The sequence below is a fragment of the Pyrus communis genome, chromosome 15 (genome assembly GCF_963583255.1).
Source record: "Pyrus communis chromosome 15, drPyrComm1.1, whole genome shotgun sequence".
NCBI classification, from domain to species: domain Eukaryota; kingdom Viridiplantae; phylum Streptophyta; class Magnoliopsida; order Rosales; family Rosaceae; genus Pyrus; species Pyrus communis.
Window position 1 is genome coordinate 20,571,102 of NC_084817.1, and position 20,481 is coordinate 20,591,582.

At 38.0% G+C, this 20,481-nt stretch overlaps 2 protein-coding genes and 2 pseudogenes across 2 annotated transcripts; 2 read left to right on the plus strand and 2 right to left on the minus strand.

Moving 5' to 3' along the window:
• Positions 1 to 43: 43 nt before the first annotated feature.
• On the minus strand, positions 44 to 1,831 carry LOC137718364 (UDP-glycosyltransferase 91C1-like; annotated as a pseudogene).
• Positions 1,832 to 4,434: 2,603 nt separating this feature from the next.
• Positions 4,435 to 6,503, minus strand: LOC137718572 (UDP-glycosyltransferase 91C1-like; annotated as a pseudogene).
• Positions 6,504 to 9,122: 2,619 nt separating this feature from the next.
• LOC137717809 (GATA transcription factor 25-like) lies at positions 9,123 to 12,796 on the plus strand. The gene is made up of 7 exons (XM_068457294.1): positions 9,123 to 9,675; positions 9,917 to 10,000; positions 10,089 to 10,219; positions 11,214 to 11,321; positions 11,538 to 11,643; positions 12,368 to 12,421; positions 12,550 to 12,796. The coding sequence occupies exons 1-7, from the start codon at positions 9,382 to 9,384 to the stop codon at positions 12,658 to 12,660; spliced, it is 888 nt and encodes a 295-aa protein (XP_068313395.1). The 5' UTR covers positions 9,123 to 9,381; the 3' UTR covers positions 12,661 to 12,796.
• Positions 12,797 to 14,821: 2,025 nt separating this feature from the next.
• LOC137718449 (GATA transcription factor 24-like) lies at positions 14,822 to 20,148 on the plus strand. Its single transcript, XM_068458004.1, has 10 exons — positions 14,822 to 15,390; positions 16,141 to 16,227; positions 16,312 to 16,445; positions 17,852 to 17,962; positions 18,088 to 18,202; positions 18,398 to 18,457; positions 18,694 to 18,759; positions 18,852 to 18,941; positions 19,481 to 19,555; positions 19,738 to 20,148. Exons 1-10 carry the CDS (start codon positions 15,112 to 15,114, stop codon positions 19,801 to 19,803), a joined length of 1,083 nt encoding a protein of 360 aa, XP_068314105.1. The 5' UTR covers positions 14,822 to 15,111; the 3' UTR covers positions 19,804 to 20,148.
• Positions 20,149 to 20,481: the final 333 nt, after the last annotated feature.

Sequence of the window (20,481 nt, forward strand, 5' to 3'; positions counted from 1 at the left end):
TTTTGTAGTAACGCTTATGTGTGGGGTATTCGTTAACATTCGCTCTCAGCAGATAAGGTTTTTCCAATTTGTGGTTGTTTCGCTTGCGAATACGCTCTATCTGTACAGAATGATGTTCTAATACGAGTGTGCTCGTGAACATATTGGTAAATAGAGCTCCCACAAGCTGCTCTGATTTGTATTGACACGCACAGGTACCAAAACTTATGTGCTTGCGGTTGATTCTAAACCTTTGTTACCAAAATTCTGATGCACTTTCCCTTCTTTAACTTGCATTGTGGACTTTTGCAAACAATTGTCCACCGTTTTTCGGATGGCTTTCATGTATAATTCCAGTGATACTTTTCTTTCGAATGTCGGAACAAGTTTCATATTATTTCAGAAGTACACATTTTTGTTGCAATTTGTGACATAAACTTGCCTAGTACAGTTATTCTGTAACCCTCGGTGGCCTATTCTCTTCGAGAAAACATATGAATTCATCCACTATTCGATTGTTCTTATTTCTGTCTCTAGACAAATCCTTCATTTCCTTAGCCCTAGTCCATAACGATTCACCCGAGTCGTCCACCACTGCCAACCTTACAAACTCAGCCACCGAGTCACGAGTAAACGACCCGTCTCGCTCGTTCCTAGGTATTTCCACCCCGAGCCCCTTTCCATTCCCCAATCGAGCATTAAGCCCTTGGTCGTTCACCATCGGAAAAAACATCAAAACCCGTCCGAACACGAGCCCTACGATCATTGAGTTCCAACCGCAGTGAGTCAAGAATCCCCCCACCGAGTCATGACTCAGTATGCGCACTTGCGGAGCCCACCCCAAGTGTACCACACCTCGACCCTTGACTCGTTCCACAAACCCTGGAGGAAGCATCTCCGACACTGATTGAGTCGACTCGGGCGGGTTTCTCAACACCCAAAAGAAGGGTCCCGAGTGCAATGTAAACCACCGAGTTGACTCGTTGCTTGTCCAACCACCCTTTAATGCCACCCCATGTTTCATCATATTCACTTGCCTCCTCTTCTATGTTTGGCGGTAGAAATCCAACCGGAACAACGGGTTTTACTTTTACCTCGCGGTAAAGCTCTCTCACCAAATTTAACCACTCGGGCTCAAACTCGTCAGAGCTTCTAACAAACACAACGTCGCTCTCCTCAATCGCAACCCCAAAACGCACCGTATCGTGAGTGCCCGACTCGTTCCCGCTTGATGCTTGCACCCACTTGGCAATCTCGTGGAGCCGATACGCCAAGTCGGACTCAAACGGGACCCACTTGGGGACCACCGTGAAATCCTCGGCCTTGGTCCTCCCATCCTGGCCGCTGATCAGAACCGACGGCGGGCCGAGGTAGGCCAGGCAGGCGGCGTTGACGCAGCAGAAGAAGGCGTGCGAGACGCCGAGCCTGGCGGCTATGGCGGGAAGCCAGTGAGGGGCATAGTCGTAAATAACCCAGTCGGGTCTTGAGGACTCCAGGAAAGCGGTCAGCGGGGTTTGTAGCATGTCGAAGGCCGTTTTGAGTAGTTGCTGCTTGTGGAAGGGGACGTCGTTTGGGAGGTTAGGGAGGCGGGGGAGAGGGAAGGAGACGAGGTTGACGAGGGAGGAGAGGTGGGAGGGTATTTTGGCAAGTCTGGAGAGGTTTCTTGGGGTGGAGACGAAGAAGACGGTGTGACCCTTTTGAGCTATGAGGGTGGAAAGGTGGAAGAAGGGGATGAGGTGGCCCATGGCCAGCCATAGAAACACCACCACGTGAAGAGCAGCTCCTCCGCCTCCTCCTCCTTGGCCTCCACTCTGAGTGTTCTGGTTGTCCATGGAGATTGACCTGTGTCCACTCTGAGTGTTCTGGTTGTCCGTGGAGATTGATCAACACAGAGCAGAGGATAGGGGTGGAATATATGGACGGATTTAGAAAGAGTAAGCAAGTCTTGACCTTTTGTGTGTATTCAAAGTGGTATTCAAAGTGGAAGTTTGAAAATTATTCTTACAAAAAGTCATTTGATTTACAGACCGATTAGTTATTTTAGTGTATCAAATAAATTAATTGTATAGGTAGTAAATAACATATTATTAATCATGAATCATCTATTTATTTGATATAGTTGAATGACGAAATTGATCTTTATTTAAATTATTTTTTTGTTTGGATGATCTTCAAATGAAAATTAAGAAATTTAACAATAATAATAAAAAAAATTACAGTATTGATGTGTTATTTGCAAGTGAAGAAATGCAAGTCTTAATTTTATTTTCGGTATCTAAATGTAAGTTTTATTCATTTGTTGTATATTATCTTGCAATACCTACACCACTTGGACTTCTAAGTAGCTTTAGGAATCATTGAAATCATAAAGTTTAACCCTAATCTCAATGACAGGTAATATCATCACAGGACATGGGTAGGAGATTATATCTCCGTAATGTTACTCCAAGTTCTCATAATTTAGTTGTCCATTTTGAATCTAGATTTTGAGATCTCTAGTCAACTAGGTTGGATTTTCACTGTACTACTCTAAGTATAAGCTTTTACCCCATTCCCCCTCGTTGATGCAACTTCCTCTAGTCAATCTTTTAATAATTGGTACCGCTAGGTTGACTACTTATACATTCTATATATATGGCCATCACAAAACCTATCAATGCATGGAAATAAATTTCGTTTGAGAGTAGTTGTTTTCCTACGTTAAGTCCTCCAGACGTATATTAGGACTTAATTACTAAGTAATTTGCCAACACTTGAGTAAATTTTCCCCACATTTAAGGTATTCAAGACCTTAAAAATATCATAGTAAGAGATAATATTTACCACTTTCTAGAAGTAAATTACTTTTTCATTCTTCTTAAGTTGACATAATAAGAGATAATATTTACCACTTTCTAGAAGTAAATTACTTCTTCATTCTTCTTAAGTTGACATATAATCCAACGTTTTTGGAAAAATGGCGCGCGTCTCTTTCCCTCATGCATTTGTTCGGCTTTGAAACAGTCATAGAGACAACTAAATTAAAATTGACACATGATAAAATATGTGAAATTGGTTTGTCAAACAAAGAGACAACTAAATAATTAATCTGTCAGCATGAATCATAATTCATATGTAAAATGGAAATACCAATCAATTCTACGGTAAGAATACGATTCATTAGATGAGCAAAAACAAAATATAGTCATGCAATTCAATATATGATCTCTTTGAATCTTCAAAGTAATGCATGCACATGAATAACCAAAGTTAAATGAACATGACATAATAAATTAGAAAAAACTTGAAAATATGGTCAAGGAAAAAGTTACACATTATGTCCTTAAGACAAAGTATTTACACCATACTATATTGTGCTCATGGTTGATTGGCGTTTGTCTCCCAGCATACGACGACCACGTCTTTGCAATATTAGCAATCCAAATCACAAGGCTGTAATGAACCATGATTGTATTAAGTACTCTTTCATATAGACTCAATATATAGGATGCTACAAAACTCTCTAACAATGGTGTACTATGTGTATTATTGAAAAACACTAAAAAGATCACCTTATTTGTATATATGTTGATCATGTTTACAACTACATTTTAGGAGACACATGTGATGATATAGAGCTTGAATAAAATCATTAATTGACATGCATGTCGTACATGTAAAAAGTACGATTGTAGTCATATTTATACATATGTTCATGCATGGCATATATATAACCTACATTAAATCCCTTTGATTAAGTAGTACTTGCATGATAAAATTAATCCTAGAGTACATCTCAAACAATTTAATTAAAGGAAAATTAACGAAAAGTTAAAAAAAAAAAAATAGTTTTAATGAAAAATGACAAATAAAGGTGCAGTGAATAGTACCAGGAAAATGTAAAAATGTGATTTTTCGTTAAAAATGAATAGTACCAAGAGTGTTTTGTTAAAACTCCCTTTAATTAATGATCCACCAAACAATTTGATGCAACATAATCCACGAAACAATTTGAGTTAATGATCCAGGCCAAACAATTTAATAATGATGTCCATGTAACTTTTGAGTAAGATCCACCAAAAAATTTAAATGCAGCTTAATTATGGAGTAGGCATCCATGCATATACAAACAGATAGAATTTTATATGCATGTAGTTAAACAAACTAGATAATCTCAAGATCATACACTTGCTTTCACTAGTTAGTTTAGGTATATGTTAGTAAAAGTCTAATGGTATTAGATTAACTATTTTAAACTCGTTATTTTAAGGAGAGAATTCCAGCCGTGGGGTATGGGCTAATTAGTAAATTTTAGGTTCAATGCATATAGAATATTATAGAAATTGAGAATGTAAAAGTTTTCTGGTGACTGTAGGGGCTTTTTTATTTATAGAAATTGAGATGTCTGTTTGGAAAGTATGTGACTATTTATGAGAAGTTAAAATTTATGTGCCTTTCTTACAAAAATTCTGATGTAGTTTCCTTTCTTTAACTTGCATCATGGACTCTTGCAAACAATTGTTCACCCTTTTTCGGATGGCTTTCATGTATAATTCCAGCTATACTTTTCTTTTGAACGTCGGAACAAGTTTCATATTATTTCAAAAGTACACATTTTTGTTGCAATTTGTGACATAAACTTGCCTAGTAAAGTTATTCTGTAACCCTCGGTGGCCTATTCTCCTCGAGAAAACATATGAATTCATCCACCATCCGACTGTTCTTGTTTCTATCTCCAAACAAATCCTTCATTTCCTTGGCCCTAGTCCTTAACGATTCACCCGAGTCATCCACCATTGCCAACCTTACAAGCTCAGCCACCGAGTAACCCGCAAACGACCCGTCTCGCTCGTTCCTAGGTATTTCCACCCCGAGCCCCTTCCCATTCCCCAATCGAGCATTAAGCCCTTGGTCGTTAACCATCGGAAAAAACATCAAAACCCCCCCGAACACGAGCCCTTCGATCATTGAGTTCCATCCGCAGTGAGTCAAGAATCCCCCCACCGAGTCATGACTCAGTATGCGCACTTGCGGAGCCCACCCCAAGTGTACCACTCCTCGACCCTTGACTCGTTCCACAAATCCAGGAGGAAGCATCCCCGACACTGACTGAGTCGACTCGGGCGGGTTTCTCAACACCCAAAAGAAGGGTTCCCCGGATAGCTCCAACCCGAGAGCCAACTCGTTGAGTTCCTCCTGACTCAGTGTCGCCTCGGTCCCTAGCGCAACGTATACAACTGAGTTGACTCGTTGCTTGTCCAACCACTCTTTAATGCCACCCCATGCTTCATCAAATTCACCAATTGCCTCCTCTTCTATGTTTGGCGGTAAAAATCCGACCGGAACAACGGGTTTTACTTTTACCTCGCGGTAAAGTTGTCTCATCAAATTTAACCACTCGGGCTCCAACTCCTCAGAGCTTCTAATAAACACAACGTCGCTCTCCTCAATCGTAACCCCAAAACGCACCGTATCGGGAGTGACCGACTCGTCTTCGCTTGATATTTCCACCCACTTGGCAATCTCGCCGATACGCCATGTCGGACTCGAACGGGACCCACTTGGGGACCACCGTGAAATCCTCGGCCTTGGTCCTCCCATCCTTGCCGCTGACTAGAAGGGACGGCGGGCCGATGTAGGACATGCAGGCGGCGTTGAAGCAGCAGAAGAAGGCGCGTGAGATGCCGAGCCTGGCGGCGGTGGCGGGAAGCCAGTGAGGGGTATAGTCGTAAATAGCCCAGTCGGGTCTTGAGGACTCAAGGAAAGCAGTCAACAGGGGTTGGAGCATGTCGAAGGCCGTTTTGAGTAGTTGCTGCTTGTGGAAGGGGACGTCGGCGGATGATTCGGCGTCGTTTGGGAGGTTAGAAAGGCGGGGGAGAGGGAGGGAGACGAGGTTGATGAGGGAGGAGAGGTGGGAGGGTATTCTGGGAAGTCTGGAGAGGTTTCTTGGGGTGGAAACGAAGGAGACGGGGTGACCCTTTTGAGCTATGAGGGTGGAAAGGTGGAAGAAGGGGATGATGTGGCCCATGGCCAGCCATGGAAACACCACCACGTGAAGAGCAGCTCCTCCGCCTCCTACTCCTTTGCCTCCACTCTGAGTGTTCTGGTTGTCCATGGAGATTGACCAACACACAGGGGAGGGAGGGAAGGATGGATATGTATCAATTGGTACGGCATGAGCAAGAGGAATCAAGTTGTATATTTGTTTGATACGCAGGTCTTGGCTTTTTGTGTGTTTGCCAACTCAAGTAGGAGAGAGAAACTTCTCAGATTTTTAACAAATCAGTGTGTTGGAAATACGATCCGATAAATCTATCCGTTAAATCAAGTTTATCCTTCACGGTAAGGAATAAATGGGAAGCTAGATTCACATGGGCATCCGTTTTCATGGGAGGAGGAGAATCTCGATTCTTCGCAGACACTTGACTCGTTGAGATTTTTATTTTTATTTTTATTTTTATTTGATGGTTTGTCTATTTTCTTCCCCATCACCTCCACCGTTTTTTCCTTATCGTTTCCTTTTTTTATTGTGAATATTTATTTCAGAAAACCACCGTCACCTCCAGTCAATCGTTTCCTTTTTTTGTTGTGAACAATTATTAAAACTGGTTTTTGATGCGATGCGGTAGAGACATGGATCGTTGATAATAAAACTGGTCGTAGCTCCGGTAGTGGAGGATGATTCTCCAGAGACCGATAAGAAAGAAGTAGAACCTCGCTTCACGTCTCAACAGACCAAATTAATCAGTAGTCACAAACAGGAGTTGAAAATCAGAGTGCGATAACGACCATACGAACAAGCTACGATGATTAAACAAACTACAACAATTATTTGATCAATGAAAAAACATAAGCCAAGGTGGCTACAAAACTCTAAGAAGTTATATTGTGTGTGACTTGTTTATCATATATACAAGTCCTACTTAAAAGGAACTGAATCTAAGAAACCCTAACTCGGAGTGCTAAACTCAAATCCTAAACTAACGACCAAAATTCAAATATTAGAATAAACTTAAATACAAATATTTTCTAAGTGACACTCTGGCTCTTGAGAAATTTTTTATTGTGATCGGAATACGAGTACGTGGTACACAATGCGTTTTTATATAAGCGGTGAGAACTTTTATTTTTTAAGTTAACAACTTTTTAATACATATATCATACTATTTATAAAATAATACATGATGTACTACTTCATATTCTGATCGTCCTAAACAATCTCTCTTGTACACCAACGTCACGTATGCCACAGTGTCATGCATGCAACAAATATTGTCAAATAAACAATTTAATTCACGTTAAATCCAGAAAAGCATCTAAGAACAAAATCTAAACAAGATATTAGATATAATAGTTGTTTAAACTCACAACATCAAGGAGTTGTGAGAACATAAATCTTATCTCTATTAATTAATAAAACACTCATTGTCAATTAAAATTCCATAAAATTACCAGTTTAACCCTCTAATTAAAACAGAACATTAATAAGAAATATGAGGCAGAAATGTAATTTTACATAACTAAATTTTGCTGTTTTTTTCTTTTCAAAACCTCACCTACATATAATCCTAACATATATATAAAAAAAATAAAAAATTTCCCACTTCCACATTCTCTATCACTATCTTCCTCTCTCCTTCTATTTCAAAAACAAAAATAGAAAAAAAATTCACACATTTTGTGCGTGCTCTATATGCCAGTATACATTAAATTAAGAAGGGAGTGGACAAACAATGTAAAAGACGTAGCCGGATTTGCTGCGACTTCCTCATTTGCATTTGTGCCCATGAGTCATCAATGGCGACAATAAAATAAACGTCATGATCGTAGTGACCATTACCTACAATTTTATAAATACTGCTATAATTTACTGCTAAAGCTACCATGTTAGTCGACTGGCTAATTTTCTCTTGCGACTGGTTAATCAAAATTTCCGACCATAATGTCATTGTCCAACAGTGACTTTCAAAAAAAGCATATTAAGTAATTAATTTTCTATAAGTTCTCTAATTTTGTTCTGTATGCATGTACAAACAGTAAACTCACACAACGAAACTTTATTAAAAATGAAAATGTTGCACATATTGTTTTTTTTTTTTTTGAGTCACTGTTGAATAGTGACTTTTAATTTTCCAGCGATTAGAAAATTTTCGACCACAATGAAGGTGGTCGGCGACAATTTCTGTGATTGGCACCAATGGCATGTGGGTAATATGGCATAGGGACACAAATATAAATGTTGCTATGCTTATAAGTGTATTTGCTCACAATTGGTGGCTTCATCCGAACAGAATGAGGAGATTGGTAATCTTCCTTTTAAGTTTGTACTTCTCCTTAAAACTTATATAAAAAATGGTATACAAAAAATTAGGGGCAGTAATGTAATATGCACTAACCAAATTTTGTTTTTATTTTCCTTACCCACATGTCATCATAGCTTATCTCTAATTTCTTTTTTAAAAAAAAGAAAAAAGATATAAGCCTCTCTACTCCCATATTTTATCTCTCACTCCCTATCTCTTTCACATTTCTTTCCAACGTATCTCCCAAATTTTTCCACACAAAAAAATAATAAAAGCAAACAGTATAGGCCCAAGGCAAGACACGACTGTTAGCATTTTCTCTCCAAAATTCTAAGTCCATGAATGATATAATTCTAAAGTTTGTTGAATCCGATCACTTCTCAAACTTTGAGAGGGAGCTGACTAAACATAATCTACTGAAGAGAACCTACTCAACTTTTTATGCCTCAATTGTCCTGCGAAACAATATAGGCCTCAGAACTGGATTTGATTTCAGCTTTATTGTTCACTGAAGAGAACAACCAACTCTTGATGAAACATCATCAAGCTCACCCCACTCGCTCGAATGCAATTCGTTTCCTATGCAAGCAAGGCCCAAACTGCCATTTTAGGCTTGGGAGACGCGGTATGAATTCTAAACCCAAGCCCGCACTCCAAGCGGGACAAAAATAAGGCCAGTCCAAGGATTTAAGAATTAGGGCCAAAGCCCACACAAATTAAGAGTAGAGTTAGCCCACAAATGCTCTCTCCCTGCCAAGCCCACGAAGCCCAGTAGTGAAAGGGCATACGTCGTAATTATCGACATCAAACAGGGGGACTTCTCGTTGTACCGGCCATACCTGTTGTGCCCACACTTCCCCTCTCTCTCTCTCTCTCTCGGTCTCTCTCTTCCCCAAAACCCCAACACTTTACTGAAGCCAGCGATTGTACCGGCCATACCTGTTGTGCCCACACTTTCTCTCTCTCTCGCTCTCTCTCTTCCCCAAAACCCCAACACTTTACTGAAGCCAGCGATTTGATTTTGCGCTAGGGTTAGGGTTAGGGTTAGGTTTTCACACATTGATCGGTTCCTCTGTGTAATGCTTGAACGACCATCGATCCGATTCGTGAGCATCCTTCAATGTCAATGTACGGACACTCGCAGGACATGACCATGCCCAACCCGATCCCCGCCTGTGACGACGACGATACCGGCGCCGCCGATTCCATCGACAACGCCCACATTCAATACGATTCCCATACGCTCGAGGACGGTGGCATCGTCGTCGTTGAGGACGTTAGCTCCGACGGCGTCTACGTTCAGGGCGGCTCCGCTGGCTCCGAATTGCGTGGTCAGCCTTACGACGGCTCCAGCCAGCTCACGCTTTCGTTTCGCGGCCAGGTCTTTGTTTTTGACGCGGTTACGCCCGAAAAGGTAAGAACTTTATTCGAATTTGATTGGTCATTTAGGGTTTTTTAGAGCTTGTGAATGATGATGTTCTGTAATTTACAACAAAATGTTGGTTGCTGAAAAATAGAGCTCTGTAATACGAAAAGTTTGAATATTTATTAAATTAGGCAAAAAAATTGATTCATTGAGCAACACCATGCTAGTATGATTATAGTTAAATTTCTTCAGTTACTATTTTTTTTGTGCATTTTGATGTTGTTTGAAGGTTCAAGCGGTGTTATTACTGTTGGGAGGAAATGAATTATCGCCTAGCGCTCAAGGGACGGAGTTGGCATCTCAGAATCCGAGGGTATCTCATTAGACTGGAAATTTTTTGCATCCTATTCGTATGTGAATATATTATAATGGTGTGTTTTCTTGTACTCCATATTATGTAGGCTACAGAAGATTTTCCCCGATGTAGTCAACCTCACAGAGCAGCGTCATTATTTAGGTTTCGGCAAAAGAGAAAAGAGCGATGCTTTGACAAAAAAGTGAGATATGGTGTTCGTCAGGAAGTAGCACTCAGGTTCGTTTTTTTTATTAAGAAAGAAAAGTTGCAGCAGGTGGTGTAGTCTATATAATATGCTTCTGCTCAAATACCTTTGGTATAATGTATGAATTGATTGGATGTGCTTATTGAATTGCAATCAGGTGGTGTAGTCTATATACTTGTGTGCCTGTTAAATTGAAAAAGTAGAGATTCTTTTCTGTTACCTTGTTCATTGGTCTACTGTGATGTTAAGTGTTTGCAGTTTAGTGTAAATCAAACAACCTTTTTTGCGGGTTAAGATAGCCGTGTACCTGTGCTGTCTATGCCGATAGATTTGTGTTGTAATGAATTAGGCTTCCTTTTATAAGTTTAATTGTATACAGTTTCAACAATAATATTACATATCTTTTCAAAACCAAGTTGATTACAGATTTATGGATTAACAATTCAGGTCCAGAATAATGATTTAAAAATTGGCATTAGGACTCTGCCATAGTTTATAATCCCACATAGGGATCTTGATTCCTTACTTAATTGTTGGCATAGTTCAGGCTTTTAACCTTTTACGTCATTCTACTACACTCATGACTCATGTGAGTAATCTATGCATAATGTTTGAGCAATATTATCTCAAATATCTTGTTACACAAAGCTAGCTTTCTATTTATAAATAGGGCTCTACCAATTAATGTCACATGGTGAGATTTTTCATACTTATGTGGAACCAATTATATGGAGCACATTATTATGACAATAAGCTAATTTAATCCAGAAAAGGAGAGAATGCCTCAATTAGTCCATGAAAAAAAAAACCATACACAAAATATATCTCCTGTATTGTACAGGTTCATTTAATACGCTTGTACTCAATTGGTCCAAGGAAGAAAGGAGGATATGATGAGCATCCTACATTCTGTTGATTTCTCGTCTGTTGCTTATTATTGTTATAGATTTACTTTCTTTTGTTTCATTATGCTACATTCTTTGTTTAAGTTTTACATTAAATGTTTGATTCATGTATGTAAATCAGGATGCAACGAAACAAGGGGCAATTTTCTTCCTCGAAAAAGTCAGATGGAGATGGTAACTGGTCTAATGGCCAGGAGTCGGGGCAGGAAGATACCCATGCAGAAACCTTGTGAGTCTGTGCAATATTGTAGAGTTTCGTAATCTTAAGGGAACAAAAGAAAATAAGAATTTGGTGGATGGGTTTTTTATATTTTGTGTACTATATTTTTGTTTCCTATTTCTAAAGGCGTATTATATTTTTCTTTATCATTCTTATACTTTATGCGTCTTACCTGTGACTAACTATTCTTGCACCTCTTATGATTTGCATGTTTTACCCGTCCAGCTGCAAGCATTGTGGAACAAGTTCAAAGTCCACACCAATGATGCGGCGCGGCCCATCTGGTCCGAGGTCTCTGTGCAATGCTTGTGGGCTTTTTTGGGCAAACAGGGTCTGTATCTTCTCTAGCGATGAATTAATCACTTCATTTCTTTTGTTGCAACAATATTATGGTCTCTTTCCTTCTTTATGTATCCTTTGCCCTCTTCCAGCCACATATTTACTTGATAAAAATTAATATTGTATTTAATCTTGACTTGTTTGTGCTCCATGAATCACTAACAAAAGTTTAGAGGTCTGAAGAGTTGAACTCTGAAAAACTCCAAGTCTCCAACTAAGCCTATAGGAGACTCTAAGTTCAGAGTTGTCGTCTGTTAAATAGGAATATTACATGGAATTTTCTTGATTCATTCATTCTTCAAACGTGATAGCATGAACTGGTAATGCCTGTTAAAAAAAAAAAAAAAAAAAAAAAAAATCAAGAATAAATATATGTTGGGACTTGGGAGAGGTGATAAAGAATAGAGGGTGATAACATGGATTTGTGTGGTTTTAACACCATTTGATGTATTTGCTCTATTTGTGGCTATGAGCAAGTAAAATTTTTTTACATCATAAAATATTCAAAGGTGTTATTTTATATTTAATTTACATTTTAGCTCCCAATTTTAAGATTGATAGTTTTTCTCGACCTTGAATTCATTAGACGTAGATTTCAAGAGAATATACACTACAGGCATTCTTTGTGCATTACCTGTAAATCCGCCATATAAGCGAACCTAGTATTTTTGCACCGGAGATCCACGCTTCATACAATTTACATCAAATTTTTGCAGGGTTCTATGAGGGAACTTTCCAAGAGAAGCCATGATGTCAAACGAACTGAGCAGGTGTGTGTTCCATCTTCCATGTCTCTTGAGTACATTACATCAAACAAATTGGTATTGCTATGTGTAGAATGAGTTTTCCATTATCTCTGCTCAATTTTGTGCCCTTCTTTTATGTATATTAAATACAGGGAGGTGAATCTGATACTAAAGATTTGGACAGCGTAACTGCTATCGATGCACACAACAATCTTGTTCCCTTCTCTAATGGTGATAACTCGGCCTTAGTTGCTGAAAACTAGGTTTCATTAAAATGCCAACGTTGTCTCCGGCATCATTCAAGTAGGCTTTCCCAGAATTTTCATTCGGCTTGTCCGATCTTAATGTACAGCTATAATAGTGCCGTGATCAATACAAGAAGTAATCTATTTTTTTTCATTTTGATTTTGTTTGTTGAGTTTTGATACTGACTCTCCTTGACACCAGCTGAGAGGATACAAAACCTACCTAAACCATTTCACTATTTAATATTTTAGTACATTTTGCATCATTAATGTGTAATTGCTTATATGACCTGTAAGAGGTCTTAGATTTGATTTTGTCAAAAGCGAATTCGAATCAAATTGTTATGGTTAGATAGTAGTCTACTCATCCATCCAAAGGGCCAAAAGGCAATGTATGCTAGAAAGTTGATCAATCGTGAGGCAATAGATTGAGCCTAAGTACTGTATTGCTATTTTTCCCTATGCCTAAAAAATAAGTAAATTGAATGGTGTATTTTGGATTTTGGAGCTTGCTTTATGACAATACTACATTTCTCATCTATGCCATATAGTACTATAGTTTAATGACATTTTTTTTCAATTGTAAGTGAGAAGTTTGAGGTTCGAATATCATAGGATGGCCAGTTCAACACCCATTTATTCTCCTGCGCCTTAATGTGAGTATATTGTTATATCAAAAATATTTGGTCTCTAGTTCAGTTGGAAGTTTTTTGTGAAGGGGGATTTTGCTGAATTATGATAAATAAATTATGATGGTTAAATTAAAATCTTGGTAGAAAATGGGAAGCAATTTGTGACAATTGCGCTCTCTATTTCTTAGGAAAATTTTGATAATTTTCATTGTTGTTATTAAGAAATTTTCATTATTATCGTTTAAATTAATGGGCAAAAAAATAAATTGATTGTGAATTCGTTGTTTTTGAGCTTAAAACTTTTCACTTGTTACTAAAGAAACATACTATTAGGTTGTACTAGTATTAAGTGATGAATTATTAGTTGGTTTTGTAATTTTATGCTCTAACAACCATATATTCCTAAAAGTGTGTGGACGGATCATAATTGCAAGTACAACATTATCCTTTTTGGATCAAATGGCCATGACCATGATGGCCAACCTAGTCCATTCCTTATAAGGACACCACACCAGTCCCCCAACTCTGCATTTTTCCCTAAATAATCCACGCCACTTTCCAAACCCAATCACTAACCCCATGCCTACCATCACGAGCCGTTGGATTACATTCCCGACACCCATCAACTGCATCTGGGTCCCGCCAGCTGTTTCCTCATTCACCACCCCCCTCCCCCACCAGAAAGCACCCGCATGTGGCCATGGACCCCACCCCATATCCATCCAAGCAAGCAAAACTTAATACTAACTCTCGCGCAACACTAGATACTTACCCTACACCAAAATATAAACCGAGTGGTGCAATTCCGCTTATTTTTTAGTCATGATCAAATTTATTGAAGAAGATCGAAAGATGTAAGTTAGCGTAGTTGTGTGAAGGACATATTTGAGTTCGTTGATAGCACCACCATACCCACGAAAAGATAGTACTATACCTCTTATCTAAAATAAGTCATTATATCGTGCCAATATTATGTTGTTTTAAAATTATAGTCAGAATCATTTGTTCTCTTTATCATAGTATGAAGATTTTTTTTTACAAATTTACTTTAGAGATGATTTAGTCATCTAAGTATTAAATAAATTGTCAATTATCATAACAAGTAACATTTCGTAACCAGTTGTTAATTTATGTAATTCACACAGACGACTAAGTGGTGTCCCAATCAAATGAATTTTTTAAGCAAAGTCTTAGATGATAAAGAAAATGATAATATTAGGGAGATCAAAATTTTTAAATCGAATTTGTAAACCAAATAATGTGGTTGTAGACGATTAGCCTATTAACTAAATATCAATTAACGTATTTATTTTTTATTGATGACATATTATTTAGTTTAAAATTTTAATATCTTTAATATTACCTAAAGAAAAATAGTTTAGTTATGACATTAAAATGATATGCAACTTCATTCCACTAAGACAATTACTACTCAGGTTATCGAAATAAAAAGTGTACCACACAAAAATTGTGAAAGAGAATATAAAAGTAGGAAAATATGAATTTCGGCTTTTTGAATATTTTATTTTTTAGGAAAATAATTTATTACCCATTCGCGGGTCACAAAGGAAACACAGAGGCACGCCCTGCAAATCTTAGCTATTTTTTTTTTCGGCTTCTCGTTGATTTTTGGAAGCTTCTTCTTCTTCATCGAGCTCAGAAAATTTCCTGCTTTATTAGCTAGTATCAGGGTTTGGGGTTAGGGTTTGTTTCAGAAAATTGTTACACTGTTACCTTGCGACGGAGGCTATGGGTTTTCCGGTGGAACCGGTTTAGGGTTTTGAATTCGGAGAAGGCGGAGGGGCTGAGCGTTAGGGTTTGGTGAAGGGGATATTGGATGGCAGCCGTCAATCCACAGCCTCTGGAAGCTGGACCATTTGAGGAGCACGGGAGCGGTCCAATACAGGTAGAAGACGATGACGGTGACTACGAAGATGGTGGTGATGATGGTATGGAGGACATGGAAGAGGTGCATGTGAACCCCGTCAGCGTTGCGGAGCGTGGAGGAGGAGGAGGAGGAGGAGGAGGAGGTGTGGTCATGGCGTCCAGGACTAGCGAGCTCACTCTGTCCTTTGAAGGCGAGGTCTATGTCTTCCCTGCTGTTACACCCGAGAAGGTCTCTCTCTCATCTTCGTTTTGAGTATTTTTATTGTAGCAAGAACCAATTTTTCTTTCTTCCCAAATATTCATATTGTGCTTGCGCCACTGTGCTGTGCTGAATTTTTAGTAATTGAGTTTTGTATTTTTCCGCGTAATTGCAAAGATACAAATTCATTTCTGTTCCAACTGAAAATTAAAAAGGAAAGAACGAAACTTGGATTGGGTTGGAGGGATACGAGTTTATGGGACTTGAAGTTTTGATGTTTGTGATAAAATTTAAAATTTGATTACGATTCGGTTTCTACACTTATTGTTTTTCCTTAAGATTAAGACCCTTAGAATAGGCGTGCTGTTTAGTTTTATCAAATTGGTATTATGGGTATGAAATGAATATGGAAATTATCGTACGCATGGATTCCCCTGTGACGAGGTTTTTAAACAAATGTTCTGGAAGAAGAATGAAAGTATGCTTTCATGAATCTCTCTAAACCAATATGAAGCAACAAGTTATTGGCAGGAAAATATAGTGTGGTTGTATGAAATATGAACTTCTATTCCATCACTTGGATCATTATAACTAGCAAATAGATATGGTAATCCCTTCAACTAGTTGAAGCCAAGTAAGTCTTTGTCTGTTTCTGTTCTCTCTAAGTTGGCCTGTTAAATTTACAGCCATCTGTTTACTAAATTTACAATAAAATGCGTTTGCTGGTTTGGATTATGCCCATTTTGAAAGAAGGCTCAGATTTAGGATTCCATATAACAGGTGCAAGCAGTGCTCTTGCTGTTGGGAGGACGTGATGTACCAACTGGTGTGCCCACAGTGGAAGTGTCTTACAATCAGAATCCAAGGGTAATTCATATGTTGACATTAATGAGACCAATTTCAATGCATCTTCTGTGCTTATGTTCACATGTTGCCTTCCACAATCTCTAGGGTGTGGGTGACACCCCAAAGCGTTCAAATCTTTCGCGAAGAATAGCTTCCCTGGTAAGGTTTCGTGAAAAGCGGAAGGAGAGATGTTTTGACAAGAAAATTAGGTACACTGTGCGTAAAGAGGTTGCACAGAGGTAAGACGAATTGAGGACGCTTCTTTCTTTCTGTTCCTTTTTCTTGTAACTACTAACTAGTGCTTTTGGGTTCAACTAATTTCGTACGGTATGGGGGATTTGTTTGAAAAGAGAATCATTTATTGTTGAATCATAGATTAAAATTTCATGTGGCAATGCCTAGTAAATTATAATATTTTATGCATATATTTTCAGTTGCATCAACAGTTCTTACATTCTGAATGCATTTTGATCTTTACTTTAGTTACTTGAAACCATTGATATGTGTATCTTTCCATTAAAGCATTCTCTTGATGTTCTGTCTCCTTAGAGATGGTTCTTGAACATAATCGATATTTTATGCACTGAATAATAGCCTAGGTAACTATTACTTTTTGGGTTTGAGTCAATCTGAATTCTTTAACTGATTTTTTTCAAATCAGTTTGGTTGAACATTGAGTAGATGTTTGCCTTTTTGTTTAAGCATGTAGTAATTTGGAAATTATTTCACTGTTTTTAGCATAACTGTTAAGTTTCTCTGATCCAGTTTTGCAATGAACATATACCCTTCCTAACCCAGAACTCGGCTCTCCTCGCACCAAAGCGTCAAAGTATCGTAAAAGATGTATGGTGCAATCACCTCTCAAACCTAAATGGTAGTGCTGCCACAAAACCACACCCCCTGGCGCGCATAAATGAAGCTGTATATTTAAATAGTAGACCAAGGGTCTGAGACAACTGTAACCAAGGCTTCCTGCCTAACACTTGGATGACTTCCCTCCCAATGGTGTGACGAGAAATAAACTTGCTTTATAGTCCACAAATCCATTCATAAGATTAAACCAAGTAAACTAAGCATCCGGCAATCTAATCTCTTTTGTTTTCCTATTAAATTTACCATAATCATGCATAATCCCCCGATGCAATTTTTGGAGACGAACTTGTGTTAAAATTAACCCCTACCCACACACCCCCTGAGATTGAGGAGCAAGTACAAAGTCAACACCACAAAGATAACGATATGGAGTCAATAAAACGGTGATCATTCTTTGGTGGTGCTGTATTGGATTGTATGTAAGAAGAAAAAATAGTTTTTTTGCGGATAAGGTGGATTGGATTGCTTTTGGATAGATAAACACACACACACATTTTTTGCTTCGTCTTTATGTCTTTGTTTAAGCATCTAGTTGCAATTCATCTTAATTCTAGGGAAATTTGTGCTTTTGCTTGTGGAGTGTAGATCTGATTATGCTGATTTTGATGTTAGTTATGTATTCAAAATTTGTTTGCATTAACATGACAACTGGGAAGATAGGATATTCATTATTCATGCATTTCACAAATTAATAATATTTTTGTTTACATCTTCCATGGTCCTATGGTGTTAAGATGTGTCATTCTTTCTGTTATTCTTATTGTTTTGCTAGGATGCTTCGGAAGAATGGACAGTTTGCATCGTTAAAACAAACTTCAGGTGCTTCTAGTTGGGATTCGACTCAGAGTTGTCTTCAAGATGGCACTCCTCAACCAGAAACTGTGTGAGTTCCAAGCTAATTCTGTTCTTTTGATTTCCTCTGTTGAATGATGTGTAATTATGGTCTAAGTTTTCCATTTGATAATGTTGTGTTCAACGCTTTGTCCTGTTTCTGCTGTGTTTTTTCAGCATACGGAGATGTCAACATTGTGGAGTTAGTGAAAATAATACTCCTGCAATGCGCCGTGGACCTGCTGGGCCAAGAACTTTATGTAATGCATGTGGTCTTATGTGGGCGAATAAGGTTGGTTTATTCTACTTTTTTGTACTGTACAAATATTACATTTTTGACATACAAAGTCGAGACCACAGACCCTCTTTCTCTCACTCTCAATGTATCTCAGATTGATCTTTATTGTCATTATTGCTATGATCACAAATATCTGTTACTGTCTTTTAAGCAACTTTCATTTTCTTCACCACTTTATTGATTGTACAGGGAACATTGAGAGATCTCAGCAAGGGTGGAAGGAACCTTACCATGGACAATATAGAACCTGTATGTGCAACATTTAAGAATATGGGTTTTTCTTCTATTTTAGAAGTAGAGTTGATTTTCAAGTGGCTGCTAAATGTTTTATTTCTTCTCCTCTATGTTGTAAGTTGGCTGATAGTTCATGTAAAGAAATCCAGCCTCTATACACTGTTTACTCCCTAGTATTTTTTCATTCTTGTGTTTGTGTTGCTACGATTAACATGACCAATCCTTTGCAATAACAAAAATGACCTTTGCAGGGAACACCGACTGAAGTCAAGCCTTCAGTTGTTGAAGGAGAATTCTCCAGAAACCAGGATGAGCGTGTATGATTTTTCTCTCCTATTACCATTATCTTCTGCATGAAGTATGAGCTGCAAGCTCATTCTATTATGCCTAATAATCATGGTGTACGCAGGGCATTCTTGATGGTCTTTCAAAAAACGTTACTGAAGGATCCAATGATGCTTCTGTTAACCCGGATGACGAGGAATGCATTGCATTTAAGGTTCTAGCTTTTCTATATTTATTTCTGTATTTTTTTTGTTATGTATTGTGAAAGTTAACTACCAAATGCTTATGTTATGCATACTTAGCACAGTTTTATAGCACAGTCCATGATTAATAGAAGACTACGGAGCACTTGGTCTTTTGTTGACGGACATGGATAACCTTGGACCACAAATATTCAAACCATTTTCTTAGCATTCGAATTTGCATAATGCACATTTCAGTTAGACTTGAAGATATCAATGAGCATGTGGAAATTTTCATAGATGTCTCTGTATATTGAATTCTAAGTTGCCATCCATCTTCCATGAATTGATACCTAAATATTTTATGTTTATTTGCTCTGCTTGCTATTACCGTATAGGAGGAGCATTGATATTTTCTGGCCAGAAAACTTTTGGTGTTGGTCAACAATATACACGTAGCTTATTGAAATAACTAACCAGATAACTCCATGGATCCTCAGTTATTGTGTTTAATCAGAACAACCTGCAAACATGTGTTTATTTTGTGTTGTGATGTAATTCCATGCTGTAGGATTTGCATGAAACCGCTGAAGATCTTACGAACAGTTATCCGATGGGGATTGTTTCCTCAGCGAATGATGAGCAGGTATGATAATATGGATATGTTTTAATCTGTGCTAATATTCTTGTTCCGCTAAACAACCAAGAAATTGAACATTATACCCTAAATGTATTTTGGTCCTGGTCTATCTGTCATTCCACTATTGCAGAACAAAATGAGGCCTCTTTAATGTACAATATCTTATGTTGAAGTTTTGGTGTCTGCAGGAGCCTCTGGCTGAGCTCGCAAATCCTGCGGATACAGATTTAGACATCACTACTAATTTTGATTAGAAGGTGATGATTTGTTAGCCAATTGATGCCAGGATGCCGCATCAGTTCCTCTCGTGACCTTCTGCAACATATAGATGAAAGTTTTTGAACTTCGTAAGTAGAGTCATTTTAGGGAGTTTACGAGTTAATCTGCAAAGAACCCCGGGATCTTCTGATTGCAATGATCTTGTGAATGGAGGCACATTGCTACTTTCAGATGACGATAGATAAACCGGTGGTGGTTGAAAATTTGATGTTTATATTTTTTCTTGCGTACAAGAGTTGGAAGTAGAGATGTGGGTTGAGTGTGTTAAGCATATTCTAATATTATTTGTAATTTATTTAGGTCTCTTCTAGTTTACTGAAATGTTGAGATCATCACATAAACTTACACCCAACTGATGAATGGTAGGCTCAGTTTATTTTTGTATCTTAAATATGTAAAAGGTCGTCGGACACGCTTCTTTATTTATGATCATCAAATTGAATAAATCAAATAGAATCAATGGACAAGATAAGCATAGATTTGTGAGGGGACAAATTGTGTATGTATACATTTTTACATATGAAATCACCATGTCAGGGAACGGTATTAGAGGTGGTAAATTGATTCATTGAGTTGTTAATGAGTATTCACTACGATTCATTAGTTTGATTTCACCTTACATTATTACTACTGCCATCAATCTCTTCTTTATA